Source organism: Neodiprion lecontei, chromosome 4 (genome assembly GCF_021901455.1).
Source record: "Neodiprion lecontei isolate iyNeoLeco1 chromosome 4, iyNeoLeco1.1, whole genome shotgun sequence".
Taxonomy (NCBI): Eukaryota; Metazoa; Arthropoda; class Insecta; order Hymenoptera; family Diprionidae; genus Neodiprion; species Neodiprion lecontei.
Genome location: NC_060263.1, coordinates 5466775 through 5492543, shown reverse-complemented (window position 1 = coordinate 5492543; position 25769 = coordinate 5466775). Strand labels below are relative to the sequence as shown.

Below are 25769 nucleotides of genomic sequence, written 5' to 3'. Positions count from 1 at the left end.
GCCCTCATTCCGAACCACGAGAACCGTCGCCTCTGCAGCTGATCCATTAGGAGAAATAAATTATCACCGCGATTACTAGGCAGGTTTAAAACGCGAATTGCAATATCGTGTCAGCGTTTAATTTGATCCGAAGGTCATGGAAACGAACCGACGAATTCTGCAATTCCATGCATCGAGAAAGCCTGCGCTGCAAATTCGCAGCCCTACTGAAAATCTTCATGTTTTGAGGCGTAAAATGTCTTGAATGAATTTAGCACGCAATTTAGTGGATCTATGAGCTCGATTCTGCGTGTGGATCTCGATACCGACATCTTACCGATATTTTCAGCTGCGGCACAGCTGAGACACAAACCCTTTTTTTGTTTTTTTGGGTAAACGTTATCGATCATCGATAAAGTCCATCGATATCATCGATAAAGTTGATCAGTATGGGGATAACCTCTACACGAAAAAAGGGGTTTGTGTCTGAGCTAAGAATGTTGGTAAAATGTTAGTATCGGAATCTACCAGTAGAACTAGCTTTATAGATCTACTTAATCTATTACATGAATTATCTTGTGAATTCGATAAAATATATGTCAGATATCACATAGTAAATGACGAAAGCACAAACAATCGGACATATTATATCAAAAATCGTATATATAGTTGGCTGTATGATTTTTGATTTAGTGTATCTGACGGTTCGTGCGTTTTTTTAATTTATGACGTGATTTCTTACATGTTTTATCAAATTTACAAGATAAACCACGTAATAAATTATACGCTGAACACTTTAAAAAGATTTTATGATTTAAGACACGAACATTTTCATTAGGCAGGTGATGATTTCCGACCGACGTCCCGGAAACACGCAACAGGAATCCTCTGACGTGACTTAACCCAATAAACCCCCTCGGTTAGACGATCCAACACCCGGATCATGATCGGCCTGGTTTGTTTGTTGTATGCGCACCGATACCGCAGGCTGTGTTCTGCCATCCCGTGACAGGAAGTGTGCAGGATGCAGATATTGCGGTCTGTATAGTGCGAATTCGGGATTGTTCACTGGCCGGAATTATCATTGCTGACATTATTAGCTGCTCGTCTGATCGTTCAATTTGCTGTTGGATTTTTATTACGTATCATACAACCTTTGGTGATATAAGAAAAGTATTGGTTTCGGTCGAGAACCACTTTTTTTTTATTTCAACAAATCGAGGAAGTTCTTTTTTTCTGATTCTTTTTTCTAAACTCCTTCATTTGGCTGCCAAGTCCTATCAGTTTCAGATTTTTCAATCAACCGTTTTTGAGATCATCGTGGAAATTTGTCGAACAGACTGACAGACTCTTCCCCTTTTATGGTACTCAAAAGTATCTCGAAAAAACTCTTTTCCGGCTTATTTTTTTTCTATTCTTACGTCAACAAGACTTGGTGATTTTTTGAAATACGTTTTCTACACTATACAGAATTATTGCTAGCTCTGTATTAGGTCAGCTGGTATTTTTTATAATTCCCAAATTTCTGAATATTTCAATTCCTGTATCGGGATCCAGAAGAATGGGATTCTGGAAAAAACTGAATTAGCTTAAATTGTTTTGTGATTCATTCTGATGATAAGAATCTGGCCAATGTAAACAGGTTTCATCGAACTTGAAAATTTATTTACTTTCTGACCTGGTATGAAGATTCTTTGTTCTTTTTTTTTTTAATTTTTTTATTATACGTCAAACATAAGACACAGATTACAAATTTTTAAGAGAAATTAAAAATATTTCATCCATCAATAAGCAGTAATCCATTGCTTCCTAACGGGTTAATTTTATAACATAACATTTATACACGGTGAACTATATACCTTGAAATCACGGCAAGATCCAGAAATGAAAAAAATACATGTAAGCCAATATCGCACCGCAAGAGAGAGTGAAATGAAAAAAAAAACAAAAAAGAAAAAACACAAATTGTATTAGGTGCTATAATCCAGAGTTGATTGTGAGGTAATCTTAGGCACTTGCATTGGTTTCTGAGTACTTCAGAAGGATACAATTATACGTCGATTAATACTTTCCTGCATAAAATCTTCGTTTATACATTTTATTTACCTATTGTGTATAATATTATATATGGGTATATATGGCACTAGCGTGTATTAAGTGATAATGCACGACCATAATGGTCGAGATTTGCAGCCTATGATGATTAATAATCAAATTGTAGTCATTTTTCGTGTATGCATCGTAATTATAACCCAACAATCCGAAAATACAAACAATATAAATGCTTATAGGCGTCACGAATTAGCGTTCGTTGAATAAAATATATTATATAGGTGTATATATTGGACCGTTTGAAACTAATTTCATCTTTTTTTTTTGTTGATTTTTAGTAGGTCTTACCCTTCGAAAACTTTGTTTTGGTCCTGAAAAGTGTCCTCGCACAATCGGAGCTCCGTAGCTTGTCAGGATAGCATTGCGCGCTAGATTTCTCATTTTTTTTTTTTTTTCTTTCACCGCAATTTATTTTTACGCAACTTTTACACAAGCTACTGAGTCCAGCTTTTAAGACTTTTTAGGACGTAACAGTACGGAAAACACATGGAGGATGATCCTGAAACTTGAAAAAAATGTAATAACACCTTTATTAATTCTTATTACTGCCCTTTAACGATAGATTTTTCTTTTTACCGTCCGGATATTGACTACGGTGACTTTTGACTACTTTGATCCTTGTTCTTCGTAACAATGAAATCCTTTCGCTAGGGAATAGAGAAAAACTAGAGTCAGAGTCTCAAAAGCTGAACTAAGTAAAAGTTGCGCAAAATATCAATTGTAGAGAGCAAAAAAAAATTGGAAAAGTCTAGCGTGCAATGCCTTTCTGATAAGCTACAGAGTTCCGCTTCTACGAGGATACTTTTTAGGACTGAAACAAAGTTTTTTAGGTGTAAGTCCCATGAAGATAAAAAAAACAAATTATTTTCAAACGGTCCAGTGTACATGCAGAGTGAATTCATAATGACTGAATGATTTAATGCGCCTGCACTGAAATTCGAGAGCAACATCAGTTGACTTGCAAGGGTGATCAACATTCGTAGATTCAGATGACCGACGTCTCTTCAAATTTTTGAGAGTCTGAATTTACAAATGTTGGTCACCCTGAAAAAAACAACTGCTCTTTCTTTCGAATTTTAGCGCATGCGCGTTAAGCCATTCGGTCGTTAGCATATCACTCTGTATATATATATATATTACGTGACAACATATTAATATATACGCGGACGAAATTTGAATTGGCAGATGTTTGCTGCAGGTAAAACGTTAAACATCATCAGCGAATCGTTAATGGTTAGATTTTGAAGAGTGATTGTTCCTTTTCGACTTGTTGAATGTATAAACGCGATACAACGGCGCGTAAGTGTTTCCAGATCCGTTTTCCGCCTCCTCATCTCCGGGGGGATCGTCTCGGTTAGGTTTTGACGACGGATAGATTTTACTCTCCTCGTAGAGGCTCGGATCTGTATACATAGTTATAATAAATTGGGTTCAGCCAGAACTGCGGTCAGTAAAATCAGGCGAAGACGCCTAAAGGACCCTGCAGAATGCTTATGGAAATTGGCATCCCTGTCGGTGGTACATATCTTCCCGAGCAAAAGTTCTCATGGACACAAGTCCCAAAATCGGTAGTTTACGAGATGCAGGCTTCGGAAGATGGGTGTCCAGAATTTTTTAATAGCTATGGGTCTCGCGATTTTCATAAATTATAAACCTTCAAGGAGACTTGAAATCAAATGAATCATTCAAAAAACTGCACGGGGGATTTTCAAAGATAGGCAGGCAGCTGTGATTCGTTCCATCAGTGAATTGATTCCATCCATGGACTCGCTGGTTTTCCGGAAGAAGGTGCAACGTCAGATTTCGCGTGAAGAACGAGACCCTTGGACTCTTACAATAATCGACTTGTTCTGTTTTTCAGGCGTCTGCGGAGTCTCTGCGAATCGGCTGTGCAGTTTTTGAGCGATATATTTAATTTCAAGTCCCCATCGAAGCTTCGTAATTCGTAAAAATCGCGTGATCCATAAATATAAAAAATCCATACACCCCCCTTCCGAAGCTTGTATCTCGGAAATTACTGATTTTTGGGACTTGAATCCATGAGAACTTTTGATCGCTAAGATATTTACTATAACATATCGAAAATCCAGCCAATTCAACCGGGAGCGAATTTGTATGAAGATTCTGCGGGGTCCTTTGAAAGTAGTAATTCAAAGTAAGATTACTCTCAGCGAAATCGTCGGTTTTCGGCTTTTCACCGATGTTCCCGACTTCCGTTTGCCTCCCTGTACCTTCACCGGGCAATTCTTCCTCCGGAGTTTCGTAGTGTCGCAGGGGAATCGTTCCCACCACGATCCGCATCCTCGTCTTAAGGTTCTTCTGCAGCATCCTGAGGTACCACTCGTTCACCTCGACGCAAGCCTCGACCTTCAGCGTGTACCAGACGTCGATTATGCTGCAGAATTTCAACCCCGTCGGCGGCACCGCGGGGACATCGACCCCCGTCTCGTAAACCTGGCAACTCTTGGTTACCGGCAATTCAATCTCGACTATGATCTCCTTGTGACGACGCGATTTACGATGCGTGTGGTACGTGATCACCTGTCGTGATTGCACTAATTTAGTCGAGAAATTGATTGGACGTTGGTTTTCAGAAAATCGAAGTGGAGTTAACCATCGTGGGGTCAATTTTTTCCAACAAATTTCCTTTTGACGAGAAGAAAATTAGGAAAGGGACAGTTTGAGTGAAGATAATGCAGTGACATTGTTATAATTTAACTTAACGGAGATAGAATTATTGTACCGCATTTTATTGATGCTGAAATGGTTTTGATTGTTCGATTTCTGTGCTTGGTGGGTTATTTCATTCACGAATCGATTAGATACTCGAGCAAATGTTATTAACAACGATTTTACACACAACGTTCCAACAATGTGTTCCATAGCCACGTGAAAGAAACTTGTATAAAACGATATTTGCTTTAAGAATTCATTTTTCAAGGAAATAAATATTAATTCATCAAGTTTATAGACCAACTGACGTTCATTCCAGCATTGAGAAACTTGTGTAATGACGTATGTTACTAGGAAATTGATAATAACCTGACTTTTTTTTTATTGAAATTCGTGAACGGAAAATTTTCAAACTGGCAGACAAGTAGCTTAAAGATATGGTTCAACGAAATTGTATTCTTCGTTTTACTTTCGTAATGCCAATCGTAACAACCAAATGCAAGACTCTACTATTATTGTTCCATCGAAATGACAAAACAAAAAAGTCCAGTCCACTACTCCAACACATAACCATAATCTCGCTTCCGCTAAACCGTGAACTTTCTAGTGTCGATTTGAAAAACCCGGTGCTTCTACCTACTAGCCGCGTTGAGGGGATTATTGCCGGTGTGAAAAATTGAATAGTTCGAAATTGAATTGGAGCTTTAATAAACCAACCTTCTTGAAAACCACTCGAAGCTTCCTGATCTCGACGTTGGAAACGTTGTTCAGGACGATCTTGACCGGGATAGTCTGGCCAGGTACGAATCCGCGAACCGGCAACGTGACCAGCATGTTCAACGGCTCCGTCTGACCCACTACGACCTTTGAGTTGTCCTCGCTGATTGGAAGCTGCGATCAAAGGCGTTTCATAAAGTTCTTCAGCGTGGTCGCTTTACCGTTATTTTCAATTGGGTACTTTAAGGCACGTGGAGTACACATCCGTCCATCCAATCCAACCACACACGGTGCAAAATTTCTCACAAGGTATCCTAGGTAGGGGTCTACCCCTCCAATATTGATCTAGTTCATGTATGTCGTAGTGCATTCAAAACTAAGCGATAGTTATATTTTTTTATCCGCTAATAAACGGTTTTGAGGGGTGAAAACGACCCCTAAAAATGGGCACCCAACGGTGTGATTTCCTGATGCGCTTGATGGATTTGAATAAAACCAACGCAGAAATGTTTCTATCCATTAATAAAACATCCCAGCGTTGGTTTCATTCAAATCCATCAAGCGCGTCAAGAAATCACCCCGTTGGGTGGTTCTTCCTTTGGGGCTCGTTTTCACCCCTCTAAACCATTTATTATCAGATAAAAAGATACAAGTGTCTCTCAGTTTTCGATGCACTACAACATACATGGACCAGATCAAAATCGGAAGGGTCGACCCACCTAGGGTTCCTTGTCAGTGTCACGTGACCCGTTGTACAAGCAAATTCCGAGGCATCATTTACCGTTGCGAGGGAGTCTTGATTCAGGTCCAGAACAGGCACAACGGTGAACGGCAGGCTGCTGGTTATCCGCACGACGTTAGTAAGGTCCAAAAAGGCCGAGACGCTGTATCTGACTCGGCCATACCGGCCCTCAAAACTCCCCGGTATCTCTTCGGGCAGGTCAATGGAGAACGGAAATTCGTTTTGACCACCCTCAGTGCCCACCGGCGACTCTCCGTCTGCGGATATTTCGTGGAAGGAAAAGAGTATTTTAGGGGAATGTTATTCAATGGTACAAGATGCGGCTGCCCACTTCAGGAACATGGGTAGTGGGAATAACTTGTACTTAGCTTTGCGAAAACTGTGCTATTGACGTTGTGACATTCATTCGGAGTGATCAGCAGGTAGTATGATCAGAGGAAACTTTCGCTTTTTTGAAACAATCATTTTGTAGATGCATTTCGTAAAACATTCTCGCAAGCGAAGTAGGTTGAGCAGTTATCAGGAGAGGTTCCAGGCATTGGTCTAGCATAATCAGCAGAATTAAATCATTCGTGGTCCAAGACCATTGAATCAGCCTGTCAGTACACAATGGCATGTTTCTTTGTCGTTGTATCGATGCTGCACTTATTTCATGCGGCATAAATTACAATCGAACGATACTTATTGCACTTACAACATTTAATCAATCATTTTTCAATATTTACAACATGACTTGACTGTTTACAACTGATTTCGGAATCGCAACAAAATCTATGGGATTGTGGTACGAAATATTTTTTTCGCTATTACTAAACCATTTTGTTTTCAACGCACTATAAAATCAACTAATCTTTTCGGCTGTGTGAAAATAATGTTTGGTCGAATGTATATTAACCCAGAAATTTCGTAGCCAGGACCAAATATTGATCATAACCACTAGACCTTTTTCTGAGTGTAGTAATCAGAGAGGGAAAAAAGTATATTATGAGGTAGCACAGTATGGGACTGCCCACTTCAGGAATATGAGTAATGATAATGACGTGTACCTACTTGGGTTGTCGATAACTGTGTTATCGTACTTGCGATATTCATTCGGAGTAATAAGCAGGTGCAAGGCAAATTTCAAAAAAGGTACCCATGTCCTTGAAGAGTGGAAAAACCACGTGTTCGATACCGACCACCAATGAGGTAGACTTCCTGGGCAAGGTAGGACTCATCGTTGGAAAATTTTCGTCGAAAGCCAGCCGACCTGTCGGTGAAGAAGACCAAACCCGTTCCTTCGCACTTCACTCGTAGTCCTGAAACGAGAGGAAATGTTGAACGAATTCGTTTCGTGACGTCGCGTCGGTTGATTGCAAAAGCTCCTCATACACGGCAATGTCGTTCTCGTTAACCGCAGACACGGATCCAATACGGCATGTATAACAAGGCTGATGTAGGCGACGAGCAGCATGGACTACTCGGCCATAGAGCCGCTGCCGGGAATGGGTTTCAGGGATCGATGAAAAGCTCGACAGATGGAAGCTCACCGGCGATAACGTAAAGTCAATACTAATTACGCTTCTAATTGCAGAATATATTTATTAGCTTGCGCGATACTGGGAAAACAGCTCATACATTATAATATATAACGGATAGGCTAAGCAGCATGCTATGTATTGCAAATTTTTCGACTCCATAAATATATCATCAGCTCACACTCTTTGGTGCGGATGGTTTGGTTCTACAGTGGAAGAAAAATGTGGTCAACACTGGACTCGACCTTCATTAAGGATTAGTGCGACTCACGGTCTGAACCAAAAGTTGGGTGAAGAGATGAAAAAATGTTGAAGAAATCTTCTGGAACGTTGCTTGCGCCAATGATGGTGAACGAGAATTAAACATCGTCTGTGCTGTGTATCAGTAATGAAACCGAGCAAATTTGAGTCACACAAACAGTAAGGTGCCATTATGATTGGAACCTTCGAAATGAAAAACTCTGATATTTTCCAACCGATCTGGTCAACCAGCAAATGAGGCTCAAAAACCTTGGAAGAGGATTAGGAACACTCGAGTTCAAATATCATTTGAACGTTCTAATTATGGCTGATTACTCAATTTGTAGACGTCTCAGATTGTATTACTCGAATTTACTCAGATCCATTTCTGTCGCACATAGGAAATTTTTTTTCATCGACGTTCACTATCATTGGCACAAATAACACCGATGAAGATCTTTCGAATGATTCAGACTGTGGGTCCCATTCATTCTTGAGCACAAGATAAGCCATCAAACATGTTGTCCTGACTACTTTCGGCAAGTCAAACCACGTCGTAATCCAAGGGCTAGGGCAACAGTAGAGCCATTTTGTTCCTTTCCCATGGCGTCCAGTAAAAAATCCGTAACAAATCCTTCTTGAAGGACAAGCAAAACTCAAGGAATATTCTACGACCACTGAACACCATGTTTCTACATTGTACCCGAACGTATCGGAGAGTAAATTATTTAATCCACGCTTCAAATCGTCCGCATTAAATATTCACCGACCCTTTAACCCCTCGACGTACTTTCCACGGCTTTTAACACCCAGCAATTATCCGTAGATCGTGATTTCGGATTCTCATATCGCACCTAAGAATATCTTCGGCTCGTTCCAGCTGACGAGAACTTTCCCGGCCACTTGATTTCCCGGGTAAAATACACCCTGCGGATGATCCAACGCGATTTTCAACTCCACGCTCCCTGTCCAGTCGTCGTCGAGTTCCATGCCGGATGTTCGAGGTCCTGTAGGACGTAGACGACCTTGGGCAAAAACTCTTCGTTTCGTCGTCGGACCACGTGGCTGGAGGCCGTGGCCGGGGGCGATTTCCCAGGGGAAGAAGTAGGCGGAGTTCCGCACCGCAGAATGCGAAATTTGAATATTTAAAACGCGTCCGCCGTGAGGATCGGTTAATTTTTTATAATTGAGAAATAGAGTTTTCCCTCGTTGGATGTAATACGACCGCCGCTGGCGGTGATCCTGGTGCCGCTGACAACCGACCACCCGGGACTTTTCTCTTGTCAACATTCCAAAATTCACACGCTCATGCACACTCGGGTAGAAGCTCTCTGGCGCCGCATCTAACGCGCATGCGCCGCCGTTCAACCACGCTCGCCAATATCGGGGCCGCCTCGACGACGCCGCCGGTCCATCCGGACGCCCGTTTCGGCGCCGCGACGCTACGCCTCGTTGTCTCCCTCGCCAGCAATTCAAACAACTTTTATTACTCTGCATTAGCCAGATCCATAACCCGAAGGAAAAAATCTCAGGCTCTATCTGGTGACTTTCTTCGAAACTACGATATTGGTATCCGTGACAGCGGGGACACTGATTGTCTTCTATATTTGCACGCGCGAAATCGGCGGTCGATTTGGATGGAGTATAAAAATGCTATGGACCAAAAAGTCCACGGGATGAAATCTCGAAAGTCAAATTGCCGACAGTCGAAAACGTAGAAAGATCGCAAATACAAAAAGTTGTCTTGTAGGAAAATAAAAATTGAAAGAACGCAAAAACGTATAAATAAATTTATACAGACGTGTTTTTTTTTTTTTTTTATTGGTTTTTTTATAGAATGGGCAAGATTACAAAGAGCAAAACATTGTACTGCATAAATACTGATCGGACAAAAAGTCGACTTTTCAAATCTCAGAATCGTGCCTTTTTCGAAAATTCACGAATACAAATTTATCAATAACGACTGACCGAAGACTCGAACGGTCGAAATGCCGAAATCCGCTGAGATAGAACCCACACGACAAAATACCGAAGGGTTGCAAGACTTCAGAAATACACTTATTCTTTCCAATGTCACCAGTTGCAGCTAATAGATGGCGTTGCGCTTGTGAAGGAACACGAGAGCGCGAACGTGAATGTCGAACACGATTCAATGTGATAATGTCTTGGATAAATTGAATGCGCGGGAAATCATATTTACTGTTTAATTGTTATTAAAAATATGTTGCTTATTCCTTTGCAGTCCTTTATTTTTTTGATCACACTTCACATCCGGTGCTTTCGTTCATTTGGAATGTAAACTGTTCTGAAAATACTTTTTCGGATAAAAGAGGGTTCGATTAAACGAATTTTCGAAAAAATAGTTATTTTAACGAGTGATTTATCGAAAATCCCAATTTCGGTAGATTGATCATTCGATATTTTAAAATTCGTATCTCGAAAATTTCCGATTTTCGACCAGTTAACTTTTTGACCTTTCGGAACTTTGGCCCCCACCCGTCGATTTTCTTACTCCTTTTTACAACTTTTTTTTTCAGGCATGAAGATCGGTTGGAGAAATTCATTTGTCAAAACCTTAAACCACGAAATCGAACTTTGGAAATCTCGGACTTGTTCGAAGAATATATATCAGGTTTTTTTCGGTTAACGGAACATAGATCGAAAATAGCAGATTCAAAAAACAGAAAGACTCGTCTCATATTTTATTCATTTTGATTGATGATTCAATCTTTATCGATTTCCTACAAGGATCATTTTCCATCTCTAATAAAATTAGGAATAACTTTTCCTTTTCAGTGTCAATTGCTAAATTCCACGTATTAATTTTCGTAAGGATTTCAATACTGTACAATATTTGAATAAAAATCGGTTTCATTGACTTTAGCGGCAATTCTCGAATCATATTTGCATCATCAGCATTCTCGTTGTAATATAAATTTTCATTTCGTTATCCTCGGCCAATTTTTAAGGCATTTAAAGTTAAACTGCGTGTCTATTTCTCGTTGTTTTTTTCGCCTTTGGTTTGATCACCGAATCCCCGACAGTTTTCCATCAAAAGACACCCTCTTTGAAGAAAACCGCACGTACCAGCGTATACGTATCACACATCCCGCGTAAAGTGCTATAAATCATACACGACGTTCGGGATTTTAATTGATCAAGCCGGTTCTTGCCCTCCTCGCTTTTTTGGCTTACACCGAGAGCCTGACGTTTTAACGAAAAATGCTTGTATGCGGGGGTCGCGACGCATTTTAGGAGTGACGGGCTTTTCGAACAGCTCGATATTATTAATTAATTGCCCAGAAAGAGTATGGAAACAGAGGAAGAATCGCGTCGAAATGAAACGAAGCAAACATTTTACGCCCTCATCGAAAGAGGATAATTGATTTTTGGCTCTGTTTGAAGTTTTCGGTGTAGATTCGATGCAGCAATTCTGTCTGCTTTTCACGCAGACTCAACAAGCGAGTTTCCACGTCACGATTTTTAATTTTATCGAAACTTTTTCAAGCGACGGTAGTGCCTCTGAATTTTTTTATTCTTTTAAATTTTGTTTCATAGTGCAACGGGTTTTCAGTTGTTCAAATATTCCCACATGTCCCATTGTTCTGAAAACTCGTTACTCAATTCATTCATATCGTTGCATGAGCTTAACAATCCATCACACGTACAGTCCGGTGAAATAACTGTAAAGACAGAAAAATCGTATAATGGAAGTTTGGAAGTGCAAATAAAGTTCGAGTAGAAGCAATTTACTCTTGGGACAAGTTTTTTACTTCCAAACCCATAAATTTCAGATACAAAAGCACGATCATCGATTACTTTGAAGAGGGCCCAGTATTAAATAATTTTTACAATGAAAAAATCGCATTGTCTAAACGGTTTTAACGAACCAGGGCTCATTACGATCACCAGATATCATCAAAGTCATATTTTCCATTTAGCTTCTCAGCCGATCAATAAAATAAAAAACAATTTGATCAGTGAAATCTCATTGCGTGTATGATGAGTAGGAAGCCAATGCCTTGATGAAAAATACTCGCCCCTTATTATTCAAAAAATTGACCTTGTAGATTCAAAATCTACCAAACGATGCAATTTTTTCATTCTAGAAATGATTCGGTAATGGGACCTTCTCAAAGTTATCAATAATTAAGGTACTGTGGCTGATATTTATGGAATATCAAATTTCTGTCTTTACAGCTCATTGACTAGATTGTAAATTGAAAGACAAAACAAAAAAAAAAAAATTGATACAAGAATCTTAGGTTTTGGAGGCGCTGCTGTGACCCGAACGGGCTTCGATTTTAACTGAAAATGGCAAGAATCGGGCAAGAACGTCTCATATATACGTCCGTGTGCCAGGCGTCTTGGGAATTAATTAATGTTGAATTATAATTCGGGTCGTGTAAACAGAAAACGATTTGATTAGTCGCCTTTGGGCGCGGGCTCAAGTTCCTCGGTGGCCGGAATAGCAAATCAGCAGCTTCGCCTAACTGAATGATGTTAGGCAAATTAATTATAACTTGCGCACCCCGTCCTTTAACTCCGTTGCTACCGTTTCCCGGATTAACGAGGCACCATTGCCATAAACGCGGGAGCAGAAGCAAAAGCTGAAGCAAAAGCTGAAGGAAAACGAAAAGCGCCGCTTCTCATCGTTCGGCAAACATTCCTGTAGGTACGTGCAATATATTTCTAGGTACGCAGTGACTAGTTACCGGTTAGTCGAATAATTTCTGCGAAAGAACCGAATTTGCTAACGAGTCCATGTCGCCCAGCTCCGAAACTCATACCGTTCAAATCATAATTGCCAATTTTTTATCCTTCGCTTCTTGCTCAAAATTGGGTTTGTTGTATTCGATAAGTTTATCACATATCGCAGGTTCAAATCAGGTCAAATATGATGGCGCGATATTCAAACAGTTAGTTTTTCAGAAATTTCATTCATTTTACACTTGGTTTTATCCCCAAATTGGAGAACAAACATTTTCACGTTTGCTCTACGTGATGTTCCAGCCGCTGAAACGTACTTGGGCATTTTTTCATCAGAACAAATTGAACGAATGAAAATGAAATATGATGTGAAATTTTGAAACTCATATTCGTGATCGCGTGAGGATAATTTTAGTAATCTTGTCGCTCGGAAAAAATTTGGACATCCTGACCGATATTTGGTTACGGATACGAAATTTTAGGGCGAATATACTTCCGACGAAACATTATTTTCACACAGCCGAGGAATTTCGTTGATTTTATAGTGCGCTGAAAACAAAATGGTTTAGTAATGTTTAAAAAAGGATTTCGCAAACCACAGTCCCATAGGTTTTTTTGCGATTCCGAAATCAGCTATACACAGTGAAATCATGTTGTAAAGATCGAAAAATGATTGTTTAAATATTGTAAGTGCAACAAGTATCGATTGATTATAATTTATGCCGCTTGAAACAAGTGCCACATCGATGCAACGACAAAAAAATATGCCATCATGAATTGACAGGCTGATTCAATGATCTCGGACCACGAATGATGTAATTCTGTTGATTATGCTAGACCGATTTCTGAAGCCTCTCCTGATAACTGCGCAATCTACTTCGCTTGCGAGAAAGGATTTTTCACGAGTCACCGAGAGAATTTTTCCACTTCGACAAAAAATTTTGTAGAATTACGATGTAACATATTATTTGACAGCGTTAATCAATCAGCAATTCTAAAGATTCCGTAAATTTGACTAATCTTTATCCACCGAATAGATTTAGAGAACTGTATAAAGCGATTTGGTCGAATCTACCAGAGTGTATTAAATATTTTGATATCACCATGAAAAAAGTATCATTTCATTAAATTGACATCCAGATCTCCTATTTCCAAGTATATTTTGTTTAATAAATTTTTCATGTTTCATTTCTTGGTACTTACAACAAAATAGTGTGTTCCCACAAGAAAATGTTCTACAAAATGCAAATCGGTTCACCGAAATTCCACTTTTTATTTTCTTTCCCGCCTTTGTTTGGCTTTCTTCACAAGTGTGTGTGTGTGTGTGTGTGTGTTTGAAAGTGACTGAGAAGGCAGGGAAAACGTAATATGAAAAGAACATCCGATTCCATTAGCCTGATGTTAGCGAGTGAGTGAACGCGCGATCCTCGTACACGAATCGTACCTACTGAAAGCTCTGGTCAAATTGGCAGCGACAGGCCGTCGCGGCGTCGCATAGAGAGATCAACCCCTTTGATACGCGTTCCATTGTTGTACGTTTCCTCTTGTGTGTGGCGCGTGTATTTCCTGTATTCGAGGGGAGGATGTTGAGGAGGGGAGAAGGATACACGGCATGCATTATACATCCACACGGCATGACGTGATTACTCTGGTAAAGCCGTGCGCTAATCCTCTCGAATAACTTTCATCCTTGCTCAAAATGTGTACAAACGTGTAATCTGGAATCCTTCGCGTCTCTGATAACGAATTAAAACTTTCTTACCTCTCCGAAATTCCGTTAAGATATTACAAGCAGGAGATTTCGAGGCTCGAAATCTCGACGAGATTGATTCGTCGAGAATCCATACGTTTTATTAATTTTTTGTAGAAAAATAATAGATATTGAAATTATGAATGAAAGCTTGAACCTATATATATATATATCGATGCTTTATTTCAAATCGCTTAGAATGTAGAAGATACGTTTGATTTCAATCAACGATGGTAAGTTTTATTGAGAAAACAATTTTACGCCAAAGTAACTGAAACGGTGTTTTTTTACTTTTTCAATCGTCAATTCGACATTGATATTTGTCGATCGTAATCAGCGTCGCTGTAACGTTATCAAAACCGAATATCTCAGGATGCCAACATAGGTATAATAAAGTAGAGTGTTTCGGTGCAGTAATGCAGAGAATAAAATTCTGAATAAAATGAGCCACCATCGAGTGAAATCGAATAAATCTGTAACCAGATATTCGTCAATTTTCTAAGCGATTTTAAATGCAGTATCGATCTTCAAACCTTGGTCCACGATTCTAGTATTTTTTCACTTCTGTATATTCAAATAGGTATTCGTACGACTATCTCGTAATAAAATAAATAAATTGTATCGGTTTTTGACCTGGAATCAATACTCCTCGTAAATAAAAAGAAGAAGATCGATGATGGGATCGTTTCGCTGACACACATAATCGCGTTTTGCATGCTTGTTCCGCATAAAATCACGTAAGCTCTGAACTTACCGTTTGACTTTTCAAATTTCACGGTGTGAATTTTCGTACCCTTGATTTACAGGATTTTCAGCTATGGCGGTTCGTGCAAAACGCGATGCGACGGTGGAAAAAACAGGAGTAATAGTTTCTTGTTGTTACGTGCATATATATGCATATTAGGGTGTTTCAGAAGAAAATTGTTTGTGATTTTCCGCCATGGAAAACCCTAAAAAGTTTGTTCAGGTTTAAAGAAAGATTCTGTAAAAACATGATCGTTCTAAGTTACGTGGAAGATCGCGTTCAGTTGATTTTCCACTTTTATAAATTTATGAAGCATCGCGAATGAGATTTTATTTCTATTCCTTACATCAATCGCAATGTCAATTTACGTCACAAAGAAGACCCAGACTTTTAATATCGTGGCTCGAGTTGATGTTTGAGAAGTCTATCCGACGACTTTTTCATTATTAATTCAATCTCATAAAATAGTTATAATTTAACGTGAATTTTCAATTTGGGAGAATAAGATTCCCGGATGATATATCGTTTTGTTACGGATCGTGATATTTGAGTTGAATGTAAATGTCAGGAAAGAAATAATAATCGAACTCCTACAGCATGTTTCTTCAAGATTTTTTAAAAAAATTTGAAAAGAAGGTGAAAAATCAAACGATCGCGATCTTCCAAGTAACGTGGAACGCTCACCTTTTCACAAATTCTTCCTTTTACGCATTGTACAAATTCATCGAGTATTTAAAATTTCTTAAAATAATTTAAATCCCTTTAGTTTCTACAAAAAAAATCGTTATGTGATAAGTTCATTTTTACTCTCATTATTTACGTGAAAAAAATCAAAATTTGACATCTAGAACCCAGACTGAAAATGCGTGCTGACCGGTGATTATTTATCAATCTAGAAAAGACAAAATCAGACTTTACAAGTAATACATGAAGATTTTGTCCATCAACCGATGTACAGAATCAAAATTTATTCATTCAAGTATAAACTGAAAGAAAAAAAAATCTTTTTTTCCGTATCGGTAACAGTTATGGAAATTCCAAGTGAATAATCAATCGTGGACAGAAAAATCGGAAAATATGCAAACAACGCGAAGACGGGAAGGAATTGAATTCAGGGCAGTGTCTGCATGACGTGCAACGAAGCCGGGCTTATTGGCATTTTAATATCAGTGACGCCATCCAGGCTTTATTATCGATATATTTCGATGCGTGCAGAAATTGCGACAAGATTGTACGTGCATCGCATTTTGTGTAATATGCCGAATTATCTCCCACATGTATATCCGTGTGTATATATATATATAACGGAAATACAACGCGCCCGATGAAATTTTGATTAATTTAATCAAATTGCCGGACATAATTTATACGAGACTCGCACGCGGCGAATTTACCCGTTAAAATAATCAATCGAACGGAGATTTGACGAGATCGTATCAGCGTTCAGCTGCTTCAATATTATTTTCCATCATCCTTGGAGCTCCAATGATCGGCTAATTACACAGGCCTCCGAAATATAACTTTTAGTTTCCTCCTCAAGTAATGATACTTTTTTGTTAGGTATTTAGGTATGTTGAATTATAATGTAGGGCCAGTTTTTTTAAAAATTCTGCATTTCGCGAAGTATATCTTACGGGAAAACCTGACGCGTCCCTTTTTGAAAAAGAGTTTAGGGTAAAATCTGCTCTTTTATTCTGACCGTGGTGAAATTCATCGTGCTGAAACATACGTCGCGAGATGTAATTAACGAGGATGTCAGCCGTTTACAGTGTAAATAATCGATACCATAACGCGCAGGTATTCCCTGTACTAACTCGAAACCCGATTATCGGTCTACGTATTGTCTTTGCCTAACGATAGTTGCACTGGATCCGTGCAGGCTCAGCGTAATTGATGATACATCTTGCGCCCAGCGATAACACGGGTATCTATGTACTTCGCGGCTAATCTCATGGGTGATCACATGCCCTACGAGGAGGTGCGATCGAGGCAAATTGGTTCTATCTCGAATTGTAATTGTTGGTACACGTAACGTCCGATGAGTGAAAAGCAGACTGATACGAGGAATCGAAGAGGAGAATTAACGAAGACTGTAACTGCTGTTTTTCTTTTATTTATTTTCCAAGCCTTTCTCTACGGAAGTTACGTCTTTTTCAAGGTTAATGGTTTTCTCTTCTTGGAGAACAAAAAACAAAAAAAGAGAAATGAAAATTGCAGGCTTTTTTTATTGGCGTCTTCAATTACTTATCACCGATTGAAATGAAAGATTTTAATAGTTAAATACAATTTTCTGTAATATAAATTAACTCATATTATTTAATTGTATAATTGTAACTATTCGAATATACCTGCTTAAAATTGAAACAATGACTAAATATAATTCGAATCGTAGGGTAAATCACGTGGTACACACTTCAGCATAAATCCACCCCTCTTATCGGAGAATTTCGAGATCTCGAAAACACGATTTACGGAACACGATGCGTTAATTCTGTTTATTCAATAACGTATTTCTAATAATCTTGAAAATAATTAACGATCGTATTAAAAATTGAAAACAACGAATGGTGACGAAGGTTCTAAGGGTAGATAGTAAGTGTAAACGAATAACATCAAATTACGAGGAAAATCGTTTGGAATATCTTCAAGATCAAAAGGGAGAATGGATTCTTGCTTCGTGAGGAATAACTCGCCGTTATTGCCACACATCCGCTGAAGAGATCGTCGCAACACAATTATCAAAGTTGAGTCGATCGTCAGAAAGCTTTACATAAAAATAAAAGAAACATCGAGAGACGATTTTGAAATAAGAAACCCAAGGGAAGACAATTTCCACTTAATAATTTCAATCTTATACGCCGTCTTAAACAATTAATCAATCCTGAGTATGAACGATCGAACGAACGAACGAATACCTCAGATTATACACACGTACAATTTTATGCGACGTTTTTCCGCCTTTACCGTAAAAGAAAAAGAAACTAGGAAACGGAAAATAAAATATTGTTTAAAAAATTTCTACTCAGACATGACAAAACTACTATTTTAAAGTTAGTTCTAATAAAACCTATCCTTTATTAGTCCTGAAAAATGTCCTCTTTACAATCCTAATAAGCCATTTCGAAAACGGTTTGTAGTCGCTGGTATACAAACGGTAAAAAGAAATAGAAAAAAGCATCTCCCTGAAAGAGTATTACGTATGAAATTTGAAAGCTATTAATTGTCCGACATCAATTTGAGCAGGTGCAAAACGACGGAATAAGAATCGTTAATCAAGCGAAGAACCAAGTAATTGCGAAAGTGGCGCCGTCAGAGTTCGGCAGTGCCCAAAAGTCCTGCAGAGCGGGTCTCTTAGCTTCGATAAGGAACCCTACTCGATTTGTAATGTCTACAGATACAGGCATAACCTAACCCGTCTAGTAATAAATCGTCTCTTTGTTTAGCGGTCCACGACTTCACAAGATACACGTAGGTATAATACCTACACGTTCAAATTAGCGAGGAGCATTTATCAACGCGTTATTATTCTATCCCAGGTCCCATCATCGTCGAAGGTTTAAATACCGGGACACTCTCTTGAGACTTGAAAATCAACCGCGCATGCGCCAAATAATTCAATCTCATTGGTCGGCGAAATCTTCCCGCGGCGATATTCTTGTCCGCGACGCAGGTGAGCCAACCTACGCAAAATGTGTACGTTTGAAGTTTAAAAAAGCGTAAGCGTTAAATTCCGACCGTTCTTTGAAGAATCGACTTTCCGACCCGACAACAAATGCTTCCCAAACCTTTCCGAGTCGCTGCCTCAATTATTTGAGATTCTAACTTCGAAAATTCGTATTGATTACATCGCCGCCAGAAGCAGTTTGACAGCTGAAAACTCGGGATGGCCCGCCTGCGCGAACAGCCGATAAAACTCGCGCATGCGCAGTTTAGTTTCAAGTTTCAAAAGATTGTCCTGGTATAATATATACATGGATATGAAAAATTGAAAAGCCGTTAAGTAATTGAAGAGGAGGAAAGAAAAGAAAAAAAAAAACATTTTGTTTAACAAAATAATGGAAATTATTTACAGAGCCTTTCTTATAATTCTCCACTTCGATTGGTGATGAATAAAAACAATGAGATACGCTTACATTTTCCGTTTTTCCCCGCTTTTTTTCTCAACCCTTCATTCATATTACCCGCTCCTTTCTTCATCTCGGTTTTCCAGCTTTGAAATATAATCTGCTTTTCCTTTCATCTTTCAACTCGCGGCCGTCAAAGATTTCCACTCGCGATTCCCTTTCGCAGGGCGAGATGAAAGGGAAAAAAGGACGGGCGGGGGGTGAAAATTTGCGGGCTGAAACCGGACCTAACTCATTTTGTTAATGAGCTAATTATCTCGAACGACCGCATGGCGTGACGCCCAACAAGTGAAGGCGGGCTTATAATTAACTCTTTCACCATTCCCAACAGGCCGAGTTATACTCGTTTCCGATTCAAACCGCATCCCGAAATCGGTATACCTAACAAGAATGAACGAACGAAATAGAAACGGTGTTGTATTTTATAATTTTCATTTCCCAATCTCAACGCTTTCACTCGGAATCACAAATTTTCGCTTCTTCTCATTCTTCTAAACAAATTGCTGATTTAACTCTAGAATATGGTGCAGAAAATCATGAGCGATATCGACCAAATCTATGCATTGTAAATAAAGTTATAAATAAAAGAAGGGAGGAGTTTCAAACTAACCAAACATTTCCTGAAAAAGGTAGACTAGTAAAGTATAAGTTCATTTAGAAATAACTTTAAAATAGTAGTTTTGTCATGTCTGAGTAGAAATTTTTTAAACAATATTTTATTTTTCGTTTCCTAGTTTTTCTTTCTTTTACGGTAAAGGCGGAAAAACGTCGCATAAAATTGTACGTGTGTATAATCTGAGGTATTCGTTCGTTCGTTCGATCGTTCATACTCAGGATTGATTAATTGTTTAAGACGGCGTATAAGATTGAAATTATTAAGTGGAAATTGTCTTCCCTTGGGTTTCTTATTTCAAAATCGTCTCTCGATGTTTCTTTTATTTTTATACAAAGCTTTCTGACGATCGACTCAACTTTGATAATTGTGTTGCGACGATCTCTTCAGCGGATGTGTGGCAATAACGGCGAGTTATTCCTCACGAAGCAAGAATCCATTCTCCCTTTTGATCTTGAAGATATTCCAAACGATTTTCCTCGTAATTTGATGTTATTCGTTTACACTTACTATCTACCCTTAGAACCTTCGTCACCATTCGTTGTTTTCAATTTTTAATACGATCGTTAATTATTTTCAAGATTATTAGAAATACATTATTGAATAAACAGAATTAACGCATCGTGTTCCGTAAATCGTGTTTTCGAGATCTCGAAATTCTCCGATAAGACGGGTGGATTTATGCTGAGGTGTGTACCACGTGATTTACCCTACGATTCGAATTATATTTAGTCATTGTTTCGATTTTAAGCAGGTATATTCGAATCGTTACCTTACAGTATGAAATGAATAAAACATAAAAAAAAAAATAAGAAATCAAAAGCATACGTGCATTTTGCTTTGGCACGATCTTTTGCTTGTATTTGACGATAAAAAATTGATTCAAGATGTAACGTTTATTCTAACGAATCTATTTTATTTGCAACGTCACTAGTGAGAAAGGAATTGGTGATATTTTTTGCTTTCCATTGCTTTTTTCTTTCTCTCGTTGATTGCGATTAATCTTCCTTCTCATTCGTCTTTTGCTTTGTAATCGACGTCCGCGACTCCAGGGTTTGTGAGAAAGGTTAAAAACGTGATTGGAATATCCTGCAAAGCGGTCGCTTATACGTACATACGTATCATACTTACACAGTCAAGTTAAGCTAAGCGAGATTCGCTTTGATCCGTTATGTATACATATATACATACCTGTATGCGGTTGTTTGTGCAAAATAACGCCCGGGCGATGTTTGCGTAAAGAAATTCAATAAACCCTTGCATAAAGTCTCTTGATTTTCTCGGAGGAGTTGCGGCGCAGTTACAATAACCGTCTTAGTGCCATGCAGCGGGACTCAAAGACCGTAAAAGAGTCAAGCACCGGATCCTGAGTTACAGGAATATCCCAGTTCGCATTATAATAAGTAGTATTTTCCGGACTTTAAGCCTTGCTGCGCGGAAAAGTCTTCGCCAAGAAACTCACGTACGTACGGTAAGTTGTTTTTCTTGCCCCTGGCATTATCTTCCATTTTTTTACGCAACAACAACCACAACAACAACAACAATAACAACGACGATAGCAATGATAATGATAATCACGAGTGCAATTTTTTCAAATTGCTAGGCACATATAATATATATATATATATATATATATTTCGGGTGCACTGAGAAAAATTTCATTTGTTACAGTAACTAGAAAAATTGGTTAAAACAGGTATCGTTAAAAAAACTGTTTGAATATCGTTGGAATTACGAAAAACGAGGCAATCGTCGATCCTTTTTTGGTGATTGCAACGCAAAATCTGTTTGTGAAGCTTACTATACTTTTTTAGTTAAACAAGGCTTTAACGTCAATTTATCGTTTAAATTCCAAAAGAAAAAAAATTCGCTTGTTTTTCCTTTTTTGCTCTCCATCAAAAATTATCAAACAGTCTTTCCTTCTCTCATGAAAATTAATTGACGCGAATATTAAGCTACAGTAATGGAATTATATTGTATTTTTCTCATTGTTGTTTCGGTGAAATTAGCTCCGATGTTTTCTTGATTTGACCATAAATTTTTTACTTTTCATTCATCATTCTCTCCTTCTTCTTCTAATTGTAAGTAACGCAAAATGGAGGCGTGTAGAATTACCCGAGGGTGAAGAGGCGCGGAGAGAAGTTTGGGCGTGATGCGCGAGATATTCGCGCGACATTCGCCCCGCAGCCGTAACCAAATTGGAGAACGTTGTTCATTAAAATTAACTTTACCGAAATGCTTTGAACTAACAACCAACATTACCCGGGTAATGAATATTTAGGTAGGTATGAGAGTTTTGTTCATTTTGCACTCGCGGCACAATACTCGCGGGAAGTAATTCATATCTATTTCATGCCTTATAGGCCAACCACCACCTACTACACCCCTCCTCTTCCTTCTTCTCTTGTTTATACCCTCTTCCTACTCCCTTCAATTTATCACCCTTTCTCTACCTCTCTGCGTTCTCTCTATTCCAGCAAGAAACCTCGCTCATTGTTTTCAACATTCGACAATAATAATCGGGAGAAATTTACCGCATTAGTTGCGAACTCGCGTTGAGTATTCCAGTTCAATCCTTTTATTTATAATAATACTTATATTTTACATCCATTTTTCGTATATTTAGAGGTCTTTGAAAACATTTTTTTTTTTTCCCCTCCTTATGATAGTGTACCGATAGGTTTTCAATACGGGAGAGTGATTGTTGCGATATAACGTAAATTATCATTGTTGGAAATACATTGATTGAAAAAAAATCGTGAAAATCGAAGGAGTAATTCATTTCTGAGAAAGTTACCCCTCTACACGTTACATGCATGTTTTACATAAATTGTAAGTTTTTGCGCTCGCTGATTACGAATCTGATATCGGATTTAAAAAATTCAAAATAATTGACGTAGGACGAAAATGTCAAATTCGTAGATAGAACGGTAAAATGTAGAATCCGTATACAATTCTACAATATCATCGCGATAAATTCCGACGATTCTACGTTTTCTCATTCTATTTTCTGACCTTTCTATTTCTTCGCTTTTCCATACTCGGATATTCGACATTTTTCGAACCTAGGCCCTTCTATTTTTCCATCTTTTTATATTTTCACCATCACCGACCTAAAAACAAAGTGTTTCAAGGATTTTGGTTTCAGGTGTACTTACAGCGATACACTTGAAATCTGCTGTATAACGATCTCTGCCGGATTTCGTCCCACTGAAATTGAACCGAAGTTACACTTACGATTAGATTTCACTTCGATCGCACATAGATCTCACGGTGTAGTTGAGAGAATTTTTCACAACGTGTTTACACTGTAGTTGCATTAAAAGCACAGCGAAGTCCCACCGAAAAATCACTGAGATAAAAATTTTCTACTCAACCATTAGAATGAGACTGAAATCGAAAAGATTTCTTACTCCACCGAAATGACACTGGATTCTAAATTAATACTTGAAACTTAAATCGCACTTGAAACCTACCGAAATCAAACACTGCGGAAATATATTATTTTTGAAAAAAACTTATCAGTGATATTTTGATGATACCAGAGTGAATTTTCCGAGTCTAATTCTGCTTAAACCGCAGTAGAAAAGTTTCACAACTACAGCGTAAAATTGAGTAAAATTTGTGCGATTACCTGAAACGTCGCTCTAATATCACTGATTTTAGGACCCACTGGGTGAAATAAAAAAAAAAAAAAAACACTCTGAAAACACGGTGGGACCGAACCCGGCAGAGATGCTTCTTGCGTTTTGCCATAATTACTAAACGACTACGACCGGAACTGAAACTTCTCTCATTGTCAGTTGGGAGCGTTGCACATAGTATCGTGCAGTAACAACGGAAAGTTTCAACCGAGCACATAATATATCTACAAATGTGGTCATATGCGGGCACGTCGTTTGGCGCGAAAGCTGGCGCTTCTCTCTCTCTCTCTCTCTCTCTCCCTCTCTCTCTCTCTTACTTAGCAAATCGCAGCGCTGTGCAAACTCCGTGCAGCAATAAACAGATGGCTTCAAACTTGTCTAGGAAAATTTCCCCAAGTGCCAACGAGCCAATCTCTCTCTCTCTCTCTCTCTCTCTCTCTCTCTCTCTCTCTCTCTCTCTCTCTCTCTCTCTCTCTCTCTCCCTCTCCCTCTCTCTCTTTCTCTCTCTCTCACGCCACTCACACCTTCGCCGACGATAACCTCTAACGAACTGAGTAATATCTCTGTTAAACTTTGCGAATATCCTTGTTTCAGCTCCGTGCTTACTGCACCCTCTGACCCAGGTAGCGCTTCTCCATTCTGTATATATAAACTAACTCGGTTCATGCCGCGGACTCATCGTCAAACCTCGACGAAACTGAGCTAGAAACACCTCGTTAAACAATTTTTATTGTCCGCCTCTCGCTCGTACCGTACTTTATACGCACCGACCTAACAACCACCGTTTTAAGGGCGCGTGATAACCGAAGGGAATTATGCTGTTCTTCGAACTCGGAAAAAAATCTACTGTGTTTCGTAGCTGTTTTTATTATACTCTCGGGGAACGCGCGGTTTCGCGAATAATTAACGAACCTTCGTGATGGTAAAAGAAAAAAAAACAAAACACACATTTTTGAAGCGTGAGAAAATCAATTTGAAAATAATCCAGGGTACTAAAATAAGTATAATTCAGTCTCTGTTTTTATGGAATTTTTTTTATCGTAAGTTGCGATGACTATTTTTTTTTCTTACTTTTTCCTAAGCGATAAACGCAAATCTTGAAAACCGATTCCAGGTCAATTTATACACCTACTTATTCTCAATAGTCGATGAACGATTTAGGCAATATCAACGCAGGTCAAGTCATATTTTCAACTCTCGTGGCAACGAACGTGTAAAAAATTTCGGTTTCCTATGAAATTTGAGAACGTGTTTCTTCCTCTTTTTATTGTTTAACATTTTTTCTTTCTTCGAAGATTTATAATTGTACGTAAAAGTCCAAGAACCGAGTGAACGAAAAACGACAAGTCGTCAATTTAACCTCGAAGCTTTTTGCCGTTGGAAAAAAAAATAATAATAATATTTGTGCAGGCGGAAAAAAGGGGAAATCTTGTTAGAAATTAAACGGCTCGCGGAGAAATTTTTGATGAGAATTTCGGGCGAGCTGCTGTCGCGAAAGAAGAAAGACGCACGCCGCCTTCGCACGACAGGATACCATAGTCATGGGATTTAATGGTTCGGGTCACCCTTCCGGCAAACCCCCGGGTTTCGAGATTCTACGACTTGCGAGATTCGCCAAACCCGTAAAAGCTCGACTTCCCGAATCCAAGACTCGGGTAATCGATTCTCTACACTTTTAACTCAAGCTTCCGTTGTAACACGTAGGAATTGACATAGGAAATGGGATTCTCAAGGGTGCAATGATCGGATTCTGTTGCATTTTTTTGAATCTAGTTTCGATATCGCAAGAATTTTTTTTCTCATCGTAACAGATATTTAGCTACATAGTAAACAGCGAAGTAAAACTTGCTTATATTTACGATAATTATTAAGTTTGATATGAAAATATGTCGATAATGAGCTATTTGTTTTTCTCTTTTCTTTCAACGTTATTCATTAGACAGTAATTAATATAAGTATTCAACGATTAAATATACGCGTAAAAAAGTCTTAATCGATATATCATAGCACTGGTCGACTTACCGTCTATTGTTACATAACTTTATAAAAATCTTAACGATATTTGATATAATAACACAACAAAAGTAACGATATGCAATGTATATATGTGTAAATATTTCACGTCACAGACTTATCTTTTCTTCTCTTCTTTTAAAATCTAAATCACTTGACGTACATCTGTTGGCAAGTATTTCTTGGCTGA

General features: G+C 38.6%; 1 protein-coding gene across 1 annotated transcript; it reads right to left on the bottom strand.

Annotated features, from left to right (window-relative positions):
- Window positions 1–1785: 1785 nt before the first annotated feature.
- LOC107226411 (arrestin domain-containing protein 17-like) lies at window positions 1786–9246 on the bottom strand. The gene is made up of 6 exons (XM_046736397.1): window positions 8835–9246; window positions 7402–7521; window positions 6263–6480; window positions 5482–5655; window positions 4257–4632; window positions 1786–3494 (listed from the first exon to the last, which is right to left on the bottom strand). The coding sequence occupies exons 1-6, from the start codon at window positions 8968–8970 to the stop codon at window positions 3319–3321; spliced, it is 1200 nt and encodes a 399-aa protein (XP_046592353.1). The 5' UTR covers window positions 8971–9246; the 3' UTR covers window positions 1786–3318.
- Window positions 9247–25769: the final 16523 nt, after the last annotated feature.